This window comes from Oenanthe melanoleuca, chromosome Z (assembly GCF_029582105.1).
Source record: "Oenanthe melanoleuca isolate GR-GAL-2019-014 chromosome Z, OMel1.0, whole genome shotgun sequence".
NCBI classification, from domain to species: Eukaryota; Metazoa; Chordata; class Aves; order Passeriformes; family Muscicapidae; genus Oenanthe; species Oenanthe melanoleuca.
In genome coordinates, this window is record NC_079362.1 from 49,042,281 (window position 1) to 49,058,577 (window position 16,297).

At 35.2% G+C, this 16,297-nt stretch overlaps 1 protein-coding gene across 2 annotated transcripts in view; it reads right to left on the reverse strand.

Moving 5' to 3' along the window:
* Positions 1–16,297, reverse strand: part of UHRF2 (ubiquitin like with PHD and ring finger domains 2) — a 78,628-nt gene that overhangs the window by 9,664 nt on the left and 52,667 nt on the right. For both annotated transcript variants that reach the window (XM_056514894.1, XM_056514893.1), the window contains exons 6-9: positions 14,813–14,999; positions 11,399–11,522; positions 10,903–11,010; positions 7,322–7,426 (exon numbers count right to left, since the gene is read on the reverse strand). In XM_056514894.1, coding sequence (XP_056370869.1) covers positions 7,322–7,426; positions 10,903–11,010; positions 11,399–11,522; positions 14,813–14,999 — 524 coding nt within the window. The remainder of the gene's footprint in view (positions 1–7,321; positions 7,427–10,902; positions 11,011–11,398; positions 11,523–14,812; positions 15,000–16,297) is intronic.

Genomic DNA, 16,297 nt, shown 5'->3' on the forward strand with positions numbered 1-16,297 from the left:
TCAGTGTAATAAGTACATGCAGTGCTGCCTTATGTACAAAGCAGGTGCTTTAAGGAAATAGTAATCCCAGCTCTTCTGAATCACTAAGAGTTTAAAATAATTTAGATTCATATTTGTAAGCTAAAATAATTCTGAACTATAGTTCTTATGTAGAAATTTTGTGAAATTGAAGGAAGGTGGATAAAATATTTTACCATGAGCTGTGAAAACTGTCAAAATCCAAATTCAATCAACTAAAGCCTGTATTTCTACTTCCCGTACAAAGTCTGTCACAGAATTTCGTATTACTCCTGGGAAATTAATGTATTTCCAGAAATACATAAATATACAGACTACATGTATAGTTAATATGTTATTTCTTTGGAGATGTATATTTTGTACAAAGCATATAGCAATTTAATAGGAAAATAATGTTTAAATGAATTTTTGTATCAAAATTCTGAACATCTATGCAGTAATAAAATTCAGTCAATTTCTTACCACTATTAAAAGTCTGACATTATTTAGGATCCAGTGCAAGACTGTTACACATATTTCATGACTGACAATAGCAGAAAAAGAGAATGTTAGAAAGAGAAACACTGGTTGAACAAGGCCATAGATAAAATATAGAAATTAGGTTCATTTTATTTTGTGCAGGGAAAACCTAGGAGAAATTCAGCTGCAGTTACTTGTACATAATAAAATACAAGTGCTATGAAGTTAAAAAGTATACTCAAACCCCAGCAAAAACAAGTATAAACTCTGGTATATGCTTTCTTAAAACAGTCTACTTAGTCTACTAAATAAATCTCTAAAAACCAACAGAAACAGAATGTAATTATATTAAGGGCAACTTTAAAAGACCAATCAGACAAGAGCCATTTATTAAGAAAGGATGTAAAATAAATTATATAAAATAAAGTAAAAGGATTGTAATTAATCACAGTGTATGTTTCATTTTTCCGTGATTGTGGAGGCAAACACAATGCACAGATCACACAACGATGATCCTGATAATAATATGAACAAGGATGGATTTGCTACATGTATCACAATCATTCAAACAAATTGAATTTTGACAATGAATAAGAAGCCTGTGACAAGTTCAGGAAAATGGGAAAACATATATTGGAAGGTCATGAATCCAGAATGGCCTGGGTTTTGTAACAAAGAATGAAACATGAACATGTTCATGGTGGGGCAGGGTGGGGGGGACGGTTAAGGCAGTTTTTGATATATAAGCAGAACTAAAATAAAATCAGAAAGTGATTTTTTCCCCTCTTCTTAGAACATAATTTTTTAGATAATCACAGATATAACATATATGTAAGAATGTGAAAAAATATATGAAATATAGAAACACTTCATACGAAAGCAAGATGGAAAAAAATAATTTATAAGACAGGACAGGTTCTTGATAAACTTTTGTTTATCAACTACCAGGCTCTTGATAAATCTTCATGAGAAGAAAGTATGGAATAGACTTTTATTTTTTGGCATAAAAGAAAAATATAACTCAAGGACAAATTACTATAGACTTAAGCCAAAAAAAACACTTCAAGTGACAATGCAGAATGCAACAGTATTCCTACATGCACACACTTCTATGGAAAATGCATTAAATGTAAACAGCCTAAACCCAAAAAAACTTCCAGCATCTTCCAAGGAAGACTGAGTGGTTCTCTGGTGGTAGTCTAACCATAGGCAAACTGAAAACATTGGCTTGAAGAGATACTATGAATAGAAGGTCTATGCATAACATGCTCACCTCCGGAGCATGTTTTCTTTAATTATCAAAGTGCTCTATGCATAAATAAAGCCCTGGAAATCCAGGGGAAGGAAAATGAAGGATAAAAGGAACAATTACGGAGCATAAATGTTACAGGTCAAATTACAGGGATCTTTCAACATCCTCTAGTGTAAGGAAGGCTCACAGTTGCTTTATTTTCCATATGAATGATACTCCCTTTTTTCCTATCAGATATATTAAAAAAAAAAAAAAAAAAAAAAAAAAAAGAAAAAAATGTATTTCAGGGAACAAAGACACAGTTTCTAGAATTAAAGGAAAATGTCAGCGATCTTGCCACTGATCTGGGCTGGATGAAGAGAAATTGGAGGACATTTGAACCTCTGATACAACAGCAACTCTCAAACAGGAGAGAAGAAACCTCAGAAGAACTCAAGAGTGCTTGTAAAGAATGAAAATAGAAAATGGCAAGAGTAAGTGATGTGACACAGACCCAGTGTCTAATAAGTGGAATAAATGTGGATATGAATGTGCCTATGACAAGCAGGAGTGAAATAGGGATACTGGTACTCCAGAGACATACTGGGAAGCCTAAAATACCTACTTTCAATGGGCTTATGGTGTTTTACTTTTAAAGTGAAGTATAACAGGAATATTCACGGCTTATTATTTGGGATTATTGGAGAATAATGATCATCCAAACAGATTCTCAACAGCCTTGAGTTCTATCTGTAGATAATATAGGATCTTCCAACCACCTACAACAACTTTTAACTGAGAGCCAGTATGAGATTGGTAAAGCTATTATTGTCTGAAGAGGATCAGGAAGCATAACTGAAGACAATGGTTCAACAGTTAAAGAAAAGATATGGCAAAATGAATTAGTGATATCTGTATGTTCTTCTTGAACAAACAAAATAGCTGTCAAAAAGCCTATCAGAACAGTCTTATCTTTTCCCTTTCCTTTTTCCTACATTCTCCCCATTTTCTTACCTTAAAATACATAATTCTGCCATTTCTCTTCTGCTTTCCATTGTTTAATGCCACTTCCTTGTACCAAAACTGTCTTTCAACAGCTAATAAGTACTTTATTATTCTGTCTTCTCTTAATGCCTTCTGTATGTACCTTCCTTTATGTTGTATCCATAAAGTTATTTCTTAATCATCCTGTTTGTAAAGTTTGATCACATTATAGAGCAAATGAACTTCAGCCACAGTAGCATTGACTCAATATCTCATACTGAGGCATGTGTGGAAAACAAGCCTGGAGCTCTAGTACTACATGGCAGTGAGCCTCAGACAGCCAGCACAAGCAGACAAACAGTTATATTAAATCAAACTCCACTATCCAACAGTGTTATATGAGCAGTCATAAGTCTAACAGAGAAATAATATAGAATGAAGAAAGGAAGATTCTGAATTGCATTGAATCATTTGACCATATCATTTCTATGGATTACTTTTATGCACCAGCTGACAGGGATATTAGCTACTTAAAGTTACTAGAATATCAGCTATCTCAAGAGAGCTCTCAATTATTTTCTCTCTCCATTAACACCTCTGTTGTTATACTCAGAATTCAAAGTTTGGTTCCAACAGGTAATGCAAAAATTGTATTTATCAGTAATATGCTATTGCAAACACAATCAGACTTTCTAGATGAGGTCCAACCTTCAGTTCGAACAACAAAGAAATGTGTTACCGGCCTTCTTAATACAAGAAATTCCCAAATATCATCACTTCATCAATCCCTCCTCAGTTTGACCTCAGTAAAATGTAATGAATAAAAGGTGAGTTTGATTATATATGATAAAGTGAAATAAAAAAGCACTAAGCCTTTTTAAATGAAGTTATTAAATCCAAGTCAATTATTAACTATCAAGCAATTACATTTGAAAGCATTTTCTTTCCCCAGTAGTAGGGATATCTGAAACTGAATCGTGTCACCATTCATCTCCATTAAACTCTGTATCTAAAAAGAGCTGACAGAATTGGCCTATCTGCCCATTGTGTGATTTATTTTAATAATTTCTTGGTTTAACACTGCAGTAAAAGGAGCCAACTGAAAACAGAGGGCTAAAGTACAAATTTCATTTGTAAATCAATAAGAATCCCTTGCTTTAAGTGCAGAGCCTGAATACATCATAATTGTTCTTGCTGAGTCTTTCCCACAATCGCCCCTGACAGCAAGAACCTGGCAGTTTCATGGCAAATTTCACCACGGTGAAAACATTTCACTGGTTTAGTGTTCACTAATCTACACATCTGAGCAGTAAGAAAGACAGCCTCAAAGCAGAAAACGCAGAAGGTGGCTATCTGGTGATGGAAGTAGGGTAACACTTTAAAAAATCGAAGTCATAGTTAACTACTGTATGTGAATACCTTTCTGAGTGCTTTCTTACTCCTTTCCATGCAGTGTCCAAAAAGGGTGGATTTCTAGGCTTTTAAACTGAACATTAATATGTAAACAATTCAGGCTACCCAGCATGGGTTAATTATCTCTTGTTCCATTAAAAATCCATTCTGACTTTGAACCATTTCCATCGAAGACAGGGAGTCTTTTCAGGTCAAAGACCCTTTCCTGTAGTGTGAGTTTACTTAGGAGATACAACAGCTTTTAGAGACAGCATTTTAAAATTACAGCTAACTTTGGCTATCAGCTGGAGATGCAAAATTGCTTGGTTTTTTGAAGGAAAAAAATCCTACCATTTGTACTACTAATTTAATTAGCCAACGATAATTCTAGTTAAAGCAACGCATTTAAAATCTAAAAGATGCGTATTTCATATTAGATATTCATTTCATGAAGTGGTTTGTGAGTGCTACGTTACAGGCAGTCAATAGTTTGGTATAAAATAAACAAACCTAAACAATGAGTATATTGCCTGGGATCCCTTTTGAGTCATTACAGTCATTATCTTTTGTAGTCTCAGAATCATTTACAAGATATGACTGCTCACACCAGGTATTATTCTCCAAGAGATTCTTAATCTCAGTTCAGAGATTTCCCATATGATTCTATGTGCAACAACACTTACAGAAGAAACAGTTTTTGTTTGGACAAAATTAGAGCACACCACACAATTAATTTTCCATCTTTACAACACTACGTCAACCCAGCAGAAACATGAATCTTGAAACTTTTGACAGACAATAAGCAGCGATTTCAATTTGATACATTAAAAAATGACACAAAATAAGAAGGCAAGTTTTCAACACAAAAGTTGTACTTCTTCCTCTGCTTGATCAGATGACAAATCAGAATATATTCATCATGAACACTGTGATGGCACAATCAGTGCTAATGTCCAGTATATAGTGTGTAAATGTTAATCTATTCTGAAATAATGCTCAGATTATAAATTACTGAAAGACTTCTCAATTTCTTCAGCTAATTCTCCTATTATGTTTACTACCAAAGCAATACCAATAAAATAAAGGCTAACTATAGGTAAGCCATGTAAATTGTCACTAGAATTCAGTTATCCATTTTTAGGAGAGAGATTAATATGCAACTATTTTATATGCATGTAATTAAAAATGACGATGAAGCACCATGTGCAAAACAATTTCACCCAAAGCTCATTTTGTAGGTTATGACTGTACCTGTTCTCAATCTTGAGGGTAGATCTGACAGAACTGATAAAACTTGTTATTAATGAGCACTCCAGTACCTCCAGAACATCCGAACTTCAGTAAAACTGCAGACAATTCTGGGACACTAGGATTATAAATTTCTAAAGGCACGGCATAAAAATGTCACGATCTGAAAGCTAGGCAATGAACTCTGTTTCCTGCAATGTATTTTTGTAATTATGTTACTACAATGTGGGCTTTGTTGCATAAAGTATATAAACAGTATAAAATTCTTCCAAAATGAATTTATTTCTTAATTTTATAAAAGCTTACACACAAGCATCTTTGTTGCACCATTGAAATTCAAGTAAGAGTTACCTCTCTTTTTTGGTACTCACAATGAATAGATGTGAGCAGAGGTTTTTATGTGTGTTTTTAAAAAAAACCCTCAAATTTCACATCTCAAATTAATTAGATACTGAGGATACTTATAAGTACAGAACTCAATTTTTCTGTGCATCTTCTTACACGACTTTAATCTCAACTTTCAAAAAACAAGGAAAATGGAAGTAAGTTGTAAGATAAAATTTGGTACATGAAAGAAGAAGAGAAAAAAAACTTACTTCAGTAATGTAACAGGGAAAAAAAATCCCTTGAATTATTCGTTAAAAGATGGAAAAAAACTGATGTTCATATAAGTTTTTAGGGTATTTTCTGCAATATTTCCCTCCTACTATGCCTTTTCAAAAGTATTTATGTATTTTAGGTGTCTACAAAACCACTTAGTCACAACGTCACTTAGGTGAATTGAAAAGGCAAGCCAAGGATCCAACTAGGTTTACTAAATAGTTTGAATTGAATAATTACCACCTCAGAAATAAGGGGACATCAGTATCACCAAGAAGAATAAAAAGAAGAGTCTGCAGCATCCCAGCATAGCAAATACAGCTACCGTGAAACTGTTCTTAGGATCTGAGAGCCTGGGCTGGGACGGACAGTAAGGACACCATATCCAACACCAGTCCTCATGCCACTTGTTCAAACAGAGACACACTCCCTCAGTGGCAATGCTCTGCAGCAGCATTAACAGCAGCAGCAGCAGCTTGTAGATGCTGTTGGCAAAGAATATAGTACATTCTGACGCTATTTCATTAGTATGCTTATTTTTTTTCTTCGGTGCCCTTTTTCTTGTGATTGACAGCTACGCACATTTTAAAAAAACAGGGTTTCTTACTGCATTATCCTTCACCTGATCCACGACTCAGAATTCCACCTGATGGACTGGAACTGCAGGAAGGGATGTACCTTGTGTAAACATCATTTAATTGAAGAAAACTGCAATCTCTTCATAAATAAATATTGGACAACATCATGAGATGAAAATTGAAAGCAGTTACTCTTCTGTTTGGCATATAATAACTGCTTTTGTTGCTCTACTTAGATGTTAACATCACAGCAGAATTTATTCCCAGCACCTTTAGGGATCATAGTACAAGATTCTGAGACTTTATAAGAAGGTCTCAAGTGCTCATTAGCAGGAGCCAAGAAACTTCAGAACTTCATAGTTCTGAACTATGTTACTATCAAGCAACACGTATCTTTTATTCTTGCTTCATGAAAATAAATGTATCACATATTTAGAAATACTGTTTGGAATGTAATTAAATTGTGACAAAAGCAGAACATAAAACATATTACTTGCACGTAATTACACTATCAGATTCTATATTACACTCAATTCAGACTCCAAAAGTATATTGAAATGTAACTATCCTAAACAATGTAAAATCCAATGGTACCTGATATTTTGATTGAATGTAAATTTGAGCATAAGCATTCTTTAAGATTTGGTAAGATTTTTTCCCTCTGAAACATTAAGAACTACTTAATTTATCAGTACTGGCTATTTTTTTCAGCCCAAACATTAATTTTAGATTAAACACCAAATATAACTCTATATTTACAGACATTTGATGCATCAGAACAGCAAGACCATTGCTTGCATGAATGACATACCACTTCATCTTCAAATCCCCCAGCTAGTACGAGTGAATAAGCTCCATCATTACTGCGTCCATGGATTCCACCAACATGGGGCCTGTGAACACCTGCTTCGCTCACCTGGAAACAGAAAAAAGACAGTTTATAGCCATTTTTTAAAAGACCCAGACACCTACAACCACCTTAATAAATCAATTTTCTGCTTAAAATATTGTACAGAGGTTTCTGTGTCAACAGTTAATGCCAAACTGCTATTAAAGGTGTGAATTCCACTGCTTCTTCAGGAAAAAAAGCTAAAATTAAAAACAGCTAGAAAATCACCAGGACAGTTATGACACTGCAAGATGAAATGGTACACTTTCTTCTTGGGGGACAATCTCCAAAATTTTTTCCATAAGCAGTTTCTAAGACTGTACTCAGTGCTATACTCCACTTGCAGAGTAATTTAGAACAATTCAAAGCAGAAAGAGATCTACCAGTTTGGTAACATTTCAGCATCTTTAACCAAGGAATATCCCAGTGTAAAGACTATTTTGCCAAGGGCTTGTAACAACCTGTAAATGTGACCAGTGAAGAGGAATACTTTTAGACTGCCTAAGGAAACAGAAGAAGCCATTGCAACACTAATAGGATCATAGATTATTTCCCAACCAGGATAACTCTCTGGTAGTAAATATTCAAGTAATCTGCAACCTGACCACCTGAAAGATGCAGATGCAGCATAATCATTAAAGTCTGCTTTAAAGTCTCCCACAAAAATTTATTTAAAAATGGTTTCAAACAACTGATTAGTAGAAAAGCCTCACAAACAACTTTTACAAATAAAAAATAAGAGTATATATTAAATTACGCATTTTCTCAGTATGTCATACAAAAATACTGTTGGTAGAATGAAGGTTTCCAGCATAAAACAAATTAAAAAAAAAAAAACTTCTATCTAACTTCATGTCTGCTTCCAGACCTCGATTTTGCCTTCTTTTCTCATTCTGATTCTTGTGGTCCTGAACTCCTTTTCCCAACCTACTAAACAATGTCCATGGAAGTCTATATTCTTCTGCTACAGTCTTGAAATTTCATACCACAATACATCAAAGATCCAGCTAGTCAAAAATGTACTTTTTAACAACAGATTAGAGCTGTGCACAGTTATTAAAACTATGCAAGGACACAATAATACTTCCCTGCACAATTTCTCAGGATCCAATGGTCTGTGATTGACTTTTTATTTTGTTGAAAACTTCTGAAAAAAACTTTTTGAAAACTTTACAAAATTTGACGTTATGATTGGTAAATTTGACATTACAGAAATATGTATATTGGCCCCACTTCTTTTTATGCTGTACATAATTTTGGAGTCACCTACACTCCACAGAATTTTCAACATTTTCCAGATGAATGAAAATCATTCCGTTCCTTTAATTGTCCTCGTTGCTGTTCATAATAATGCATTTTATTTTCCCGACTCTTCATTTCATGATAATTTAGCATTTGATTTCTTTTTTCTGATCACTATTAAAATTACATATTTTTCAAAATTAGCTATCAGAACAATAGCTAATAACATAAATAACAAGAAAAATAAGTAGCTGAAGGCCAACTACAAATTACACTTAGAACTCTTCCCAGCCCCATGTTTGGTATCCACAACTTAGCACTCTCACTTAACTTTATCAGCTCTTTGCCAATTTTTCCAAACCATTTATTATGAGTTTGCTGAATTAAAAAGCCCCACTATTGTGTCTCTCTTGCCTGTTGTATCAAACACCCTTTAATTAATTTCTCCCTCCCTTCTTTTCATTTCCAGGTTTTACCAATTAAATTTAGGTTTCTAGTTGGAGTTTCAACCCGAAGATGAACATGATAAAAAATTCATGCCAAGGATGCTTTTCAGATGCTCTCTCCAGAAGTAATGTTTAGTCATTTTCCTTCTAGGGAAAAGAGAGTTTGTGTAACAAAAACACCATGCAAATCAGAAATAAAGAGGTCCTTAAATTCTCATACAATCTCTAGATTCTCATAGATTTGCTGAGACAATCTTATTTTGTCATAAAAGAGACTAGTTCATATGAGAAACAAAACTGTAGTTAAACTTTCTAGGTAGAAGGCATTTCAATTTCTTTTTTAAATGACAGAATGTTTAATTTTTGGTATCCAAAATAAATTAATAATGCATAAATGGTAATTGTCTTTTGATATTTATTCCATATATATATATATATATACACATATATATACACACACACACGTACATACATAGTACATATATACTATATATAATATATGTAAGAAATATTTTTTGACAGATTTTCTGGTGAAAGCAGCACTCTAATTATGTTCTTCCTATGAGTACTAGAAATACTTGGAAAACATCAGCTTTTGTCTTACCAATAGAATTCCTAACCAAAAGGTAAACTAGTAATTCCAATTACTATTGAAGCAGTGAAAATAAAAATTGATTTTGATACTCTGAGTTTGCCTAAGTGATTTTAGAAAGTTCTCTTACTTATTAGACTTTATATAATCTGGCAGCCAACAAAAGAAAGCAAGTCATGAAAAGTTCATAAAACATATCAGAAGAGGCTTTTGATTTTTGGTTTGTCTCTCTTCAAGCAGTTTAAAACCCCCTGGTTTTATTCTTCCCAATATGACAGAAAACATTCAGTTCCAATCATTTGCACATACAAGAGACAAAGAACTACTGATTTAAGAAACAAAGAAGTATGTATTTTTGTGACTAAAAACAACAATTAAAAATGAAAGACAACCCAAAAATTCATTGCAATTGGATCAGGTTGAAGCAAAAGGGAGGAAATTTGTAGCTTGCTGGACGCTACAGAATCAGAAAAAAATCAGTACTGGCATAAAATGCAGCTGTCCCATTCTCCCTGCTTTTTTCTCCTGCACTGTAGCATGTTGGCACTGTGCTTATATAACCAAAATGCAAAATGGACTGGGAAAATTAGCCTCCAATCTATTCCAGACAGGATTATTTTTCTGCCAGTTTTTTACCAACTTATTTTACCACAGAGTCCAAGGAATATTTGAAACAGAAAATGAGAACAGTTCAAAAAAACACCAAAAGCTGAATACACATTGAATTTCAGTAGAAGTACAGGCTTACATTGGTTTAAGCTGTTCATCAGCCTAAAAGAAGATTTGGACATCCACTACATACGACCAAAACCACCTAGATAGTCAATTCACAGGGATAACACATAATGTTTTCAAAATCTGCAGTCTACACCCCATGCAAGAGATAATCAGTTCATGTCAAGAAAACTCTTCAGAAAATACTTAACTCTATTCACTAAGTATCCCACTTAAAATTTTAACATACAAATTATATTTATCATAATTCCAATAGACTTTTTACTAAGTTGTATATGAAAAATTGGATTAAAAAATTGGTATGGTAAAATCAGCACAGTTCAACCTTCATTACTCTTGGCATCACTTCTAATATTGGAATCATAATGCATTTGCATTACTTAGTCCTGGTGAAAATGGCAATTGTCAGTTGAAATTTATTTTAGTGCCCACCCCATTCACTATTACTCCTACTTCCTTCAGCTACAGATAGTACTAAAACAACATACCTGAACTCTGAACTTCCAGGTTGTCCCAACAGGAACACCAGGTATAGGCCCATAATGATTTGAAGGAACAATAGTGCATTCCTTAGTGCGACCAACACAGGCCATGCCCTATAAATACATCAGACAAAAGTAATCAGACAAATTAATTACAATATTGAAGACCATTTGCAAAATCAATGCAGAGGTCATTAAATCTGTCTATTATAACAAACACATATGTTAACAATTGTTAAAAGGAATGTTAAATTAAGAAATATGTGGTTATGGGTCTGGGAGAGGAGTTGGGGTTTGTCTTTTTTTGTTGTTTTTACCTCTAGTCAATTTAATAATCCTTCCACTGCTTTAACTGCCAGTAGACAGCAGGCAGGATTAAACATTGGCTTGTTGTCTGTGCAAACCAGTACTGAATTTTGTGTAGTGCATATGTAGGCAGAATTATAGATGCAGCACATACATGAACAATCAGAATAATAGCTATTTCTAAAACACACTCTACCTTTCCCCAGTCTCTCTGGCTTTCAGTACTGGCAGATGGCATCTTTGCTTTCTTTTTACTCTGTTTGAGCTTTTCTCCAGCCTTTACAACTTCATTAGAATCATTTTTGCAGGAAGGACAATACCTAAAAAAAGGTTTTAGTAAATTCTCAATTAACTTCATAATAATGGCAATACATTTCTTGTAGCCAAAATAGCGTCCATTTATTTATTTTGATTGAAAGTATCAAGCTAGCAAGCATATACTAGTCTTAAGCAGCTGAAGCCTATAGCTTAAACAATTAACTCAATATAAATAAATATTGTCAGCTTTCTTTAAAAAAGGGCTTTTCAGTATCTTTAAAGGTAGAGTGCTAGTCACAAAACATATAACTCTTTTTTCTCATACGATATGTTAGAGGTTCCCATGTCTCCTGTATTTTCATTTAGTCCTCCTTCATTTACATCATGTAAAGGAGAGGATAGCTGAGATTAGAGTATGCTGCTAACCAGTACTCATGGTCTGTTTCTGTGTCCTGCTCAGTCTGTCCTTATTTTTTGCTGGTAGTGCAACAAATTTCACTACAGATTGCTGAATGTCAAACATAGCCAAGGTATGACATAATGTGTACAGAAGCACACAAACACACACTCACTCCATGACACTGAAGCCATTTGGAATATAATGCTGAGGATCACTCCAACTAACAAAAATCCACTCTGGTAGGAAAGCAGAGATACTAGTATACACTGAGTACAGCAGGGAGAGAAAAGAAGTACAGTGGTCTTTCCGCTGCTTCCAACAACATTCTTATCCTGGTCCAGGAAAAACAATACAAAGGCATCTCCATGTTTCTGGCTCACATAAGCTGGATTTGGTCCATACACCTTTAGAGGAGGAAGCCTGATCTACACTTACGTTGATAACCTCATTCGGGTAACAACAGCAACTATTACTACTACTACTACTACTACTACTACTACTACTACCATTTGTGATTTATTAAGTTTTTTATGTGGATATGAATAGAAGAACTAATGATTAAGGTCCACAGGAATAGATTTCACTATCTCAATAAAGGTGTTGAATCATTGAAACAATGAAGCCATGTAGATTAAAAAAAGAAAAATGTAAGATTCTGAAATTGCCTGACACTGTGACTTTGATGAGTATTACAGCTGCTTACAGAAAAAAAAATCCATGTAAGACCAATGAAAAGAACAAATATGACATAACACAAATTCATAAGGTGAGTCAACTAGGTGAAGTTAAATGGTAAATTCCATGTTTCTTGATAGAGTAACAATATTACCTCAATATCTTTTAAACTTAATCTTGTAGGGAATATTAAATACTGTTTCACATATAGAGTGACTTAATCTCCACAAGACAAACTTATCCTTTCCCATACTGAAGGCTTAACACCTGAAGAGAGTTTGCCAGATTTTACATTCTAAATGAAGTATTTCCAATTCTAAAGCAAACTGTTTCTAAATTAAGAATCAGACAACCACGACCCTTTGCTAGTACGCAAGAGGAAGGGAGGGCACAAACTTCTTTGATAGGAGATGCTGCTTTGCCCACTGCAATTGCACTTCTATATAATGACAAGCATTAAGAGAGCACAGGGCTGGTGACACTAAGCATCCCAAAACTAGCTCACATAAGCCAGGTCCGCAACTGCACCTCTACCACCCTGTGACTTCATCCACAGATGCAGCTATCTACTTACATATATAGATATTAAGACTCTTATTCTTAGCTACACAGTGAACAAAAACAAGCTAAAAAGCTTTTCCAATGAATTTTAATTATATTAATTAAACTTTTTGAAATTCATTATTACAACTGGGTCGTTGGTCAGAGACAGAGAGGACTCTCTGTCACTCTCAGAGATCCTTGTGACAGAAAGCCTGGTTTATTGTTCCTCACCTCCTTTTACATGGGTTTCACATCTCCCACTCTTGCACATGTGGGTGGTTGAGATTTCAACACTGCCCAGCTCCCTGGCCATGATACATCTGCATTTAGGGCTGAATGAGACTGGCTGAGGGTCCCTGTGTGGGTTTGAATCCAACCAGTCCTTGTTCACCCAGGGACCTGTTTATCCAACTAGGGCTAGCCTAACTGGGTTTCTTATTTATGGCCAAATTATTTGGCCAGCTACAGACTAGGAGTGCTGTGATAATTTTGGAGAATGGACCAACACTGGCTCTGGACAGGAGGAGGATTTGTGATCAAAAGGCTCACCATCACCCAGCCATGTGCACTCACAGCCCAGAAAGCCAAACCTCATCCTGGGCTGCATCCAAAGCAGTGTGGGCAGCAGGGCCAGGGAGGGGATTCTGCCCTTTAACTCTGGTCTTGTGAGGCCCCCCCTGCAGTGCTGCATCCAGCTCTGGGGCATCCAGCACAGGAAAGACAGGGACCTGTTAACAACAGCCCAGAGGAGCCACCAAGTTGATCAGAGGGCTGGAGCACCACTCCCATGAAGACAGGCTGAGAGGGTTAGGGCTGTTCAGTCTGGAGAAGAGGCTTCAGGAAGATCTTACGGCACCTTCTAGCTTGTTTAGATTTTAGTAAGAAATTCTTTCCTATGAGGATATTTGCCCCATAAAACAGGCAGACCATCAGGCACTAACCAATAAACATTATGGAATCCAGTAAGGTGTAGGAGATTGAGTTATTAATTTACAGAGAATGTTAGAACTTCCAAAAGATTTACACAGATTTTTACATGAAATATAATCACAAGGTTCAAAGAGATTCCATGCAACGTAATCATACGACACCTTAGACATTTAATGAATTCTATGGAAATCTTTCTTAGAATAAAGTTCTATTTATTACTCATTTATAAAGGATTAGCATCTTGAGTAAGTCATATGCAGGTGATAAATATGAACTGTGTAAATTGTAGACAGCTAAAAAAGACGTAAGAGTAATTACATAAGAAATGAAGAGTAGCAATGTGGTGGTCCTTCCATAGCATGAAAAATGAATGTAGTAGAGGCAACAAAGAGCACAGGGGCAGCAGCAGGGACAGAGGATGAAAGGGCAGAGAAGTGTGAGCATAAGAGAATTACTCAAGCAGTGAAGCTTCTAAAAAATGAAAAGGCTGAGGAACAGCAATTGTTTATAAATACAATCAGATCAGGTAATGTCACAGAAGATAAAAACTATCATAATGACTTAAATAAACATACCAGTCTTGAAATTTCATAGTGGCCATTAAAACTTATCTACTAATCCATTGTGAATGATTTAAAAGAATTATCTTGACAGAAAACATAAGCCTTATATTAAGTAGATGGATGAAAACAGCCCAGAATTTAAAAACACCTTCACTAATTTTTCTCATGAGATGCAAATATCCAAAAAGGTACCACTTATAGAATGTCAATAAAGGTAAGTAAATCATCCTTATATATTTACCAGTCTTCATCTTCTGGTATCTTGCTTAAAGGAGGGTTCAGGCAATATATATGATAAGCCATGTTACATTCATCACACAGGAGTTGCATGTGAGCATCCTGTTTGCCGCCACACAAGTAACACGAACAAAACCGGCACTCCTTATCTGGATCAGCCCTACAGTGCTTGCATTCAGGGCCACTTTTTCCTGTCAAAAACAAAGAAATGTCAAAGGCCATGTATCTCAGAAAAGTGCATTACTGTATCTAAAGGAAAAATTATTTCTGAACATGAACACTACTCTCTTCAAAATGCTTTTTTTCTTATGAGGTATTTATCTACTCTTAACAAGATTTCTTCTGATGTATAAATAAGCCATAAAAAACATGACTAATAATCAGCTTCTCTTTATTTTCTCCTGTTTTGCTCCTGAAGATGCACATTCCCCCTAAAGATGGAGTTTTGCTGGCTTTTGAAGCTGTACAGCTTATAAGCTGTTCCTTGTAAGTTAGCTTGGATAACGTAAGCAATGAAAGTAAAAATTTATCTCAGGGGTTTATTCTTGAATAAATATGAGGTGGATCCTTGATGTACCCAGAGGAGTTCTGGATACTTACATATTTTTCCTAAGTATACCAAGAAGCAAATTAATGGCTAAGAATTTCCAAGTCTCTTTCTAATGAAGAAAAGCATGCTGTCCCAAATGAATAGAATTTACAGAGAAATTGACCTATGCAGTTGTAAGTTATCAGCAAAAATCTCTGTGAAGAGAAACTCCAAACTGAAAGTTTTCAAAGAAAGAGGGACTGGAAGGCCAAACATTGTACTGTATCTGCAGTCCTTCTGGAGTACCTTGAGCAATACTTTTATCCTCATAGGCAGAACCAACTAGATTTAGAGTGGGAAGACGATGAAATTTTGATTAACAAGGAAGAGTCAGGGTCTGCTGATGAATTAAAAACTGACAGAAGAACACCTGTGAAATGCCTCCAAAGTACTACAGTTTTTTCATCTAAAATACTGATACAGTTGATAGCCCATCTGAAATGTCTGTACACTAGCACATGTAACATTGGTGACAATTAGAAGAATTGGAAGTGTGCAATTGGAAAGTTATGATCTAATCACAAACACTGAAATTTGGTGGGACAAATCACATGACTAGAGCACTCCAATTGACAACAACTGTTCAGAAGGTTCAGGCAAGAAAGGAGAAGTGGGCAATTCATCCTCTCTAAGGACTTGATTGCACAAACCCATCTTTGAAAAATAAAGAGGAAAGGTCAAGAGCTTGTGGTTGAAAATCAGTAGCCAAGCCAAGGCTTCTGGAAATATAGGAAATAAAGGAAATCTCATGGATTGTGCTTATTGCCCACCACTCAATTGAAGGGATCCTGTTGATAAAACCTCCTTATTCCACCTGCAGGAAGAATCACTCTGGCTGGTTCTGATCCAGCTGCAGGGATTTGTCAGGACAGTCACCTGACATCTGATGGAAAAGCAGCT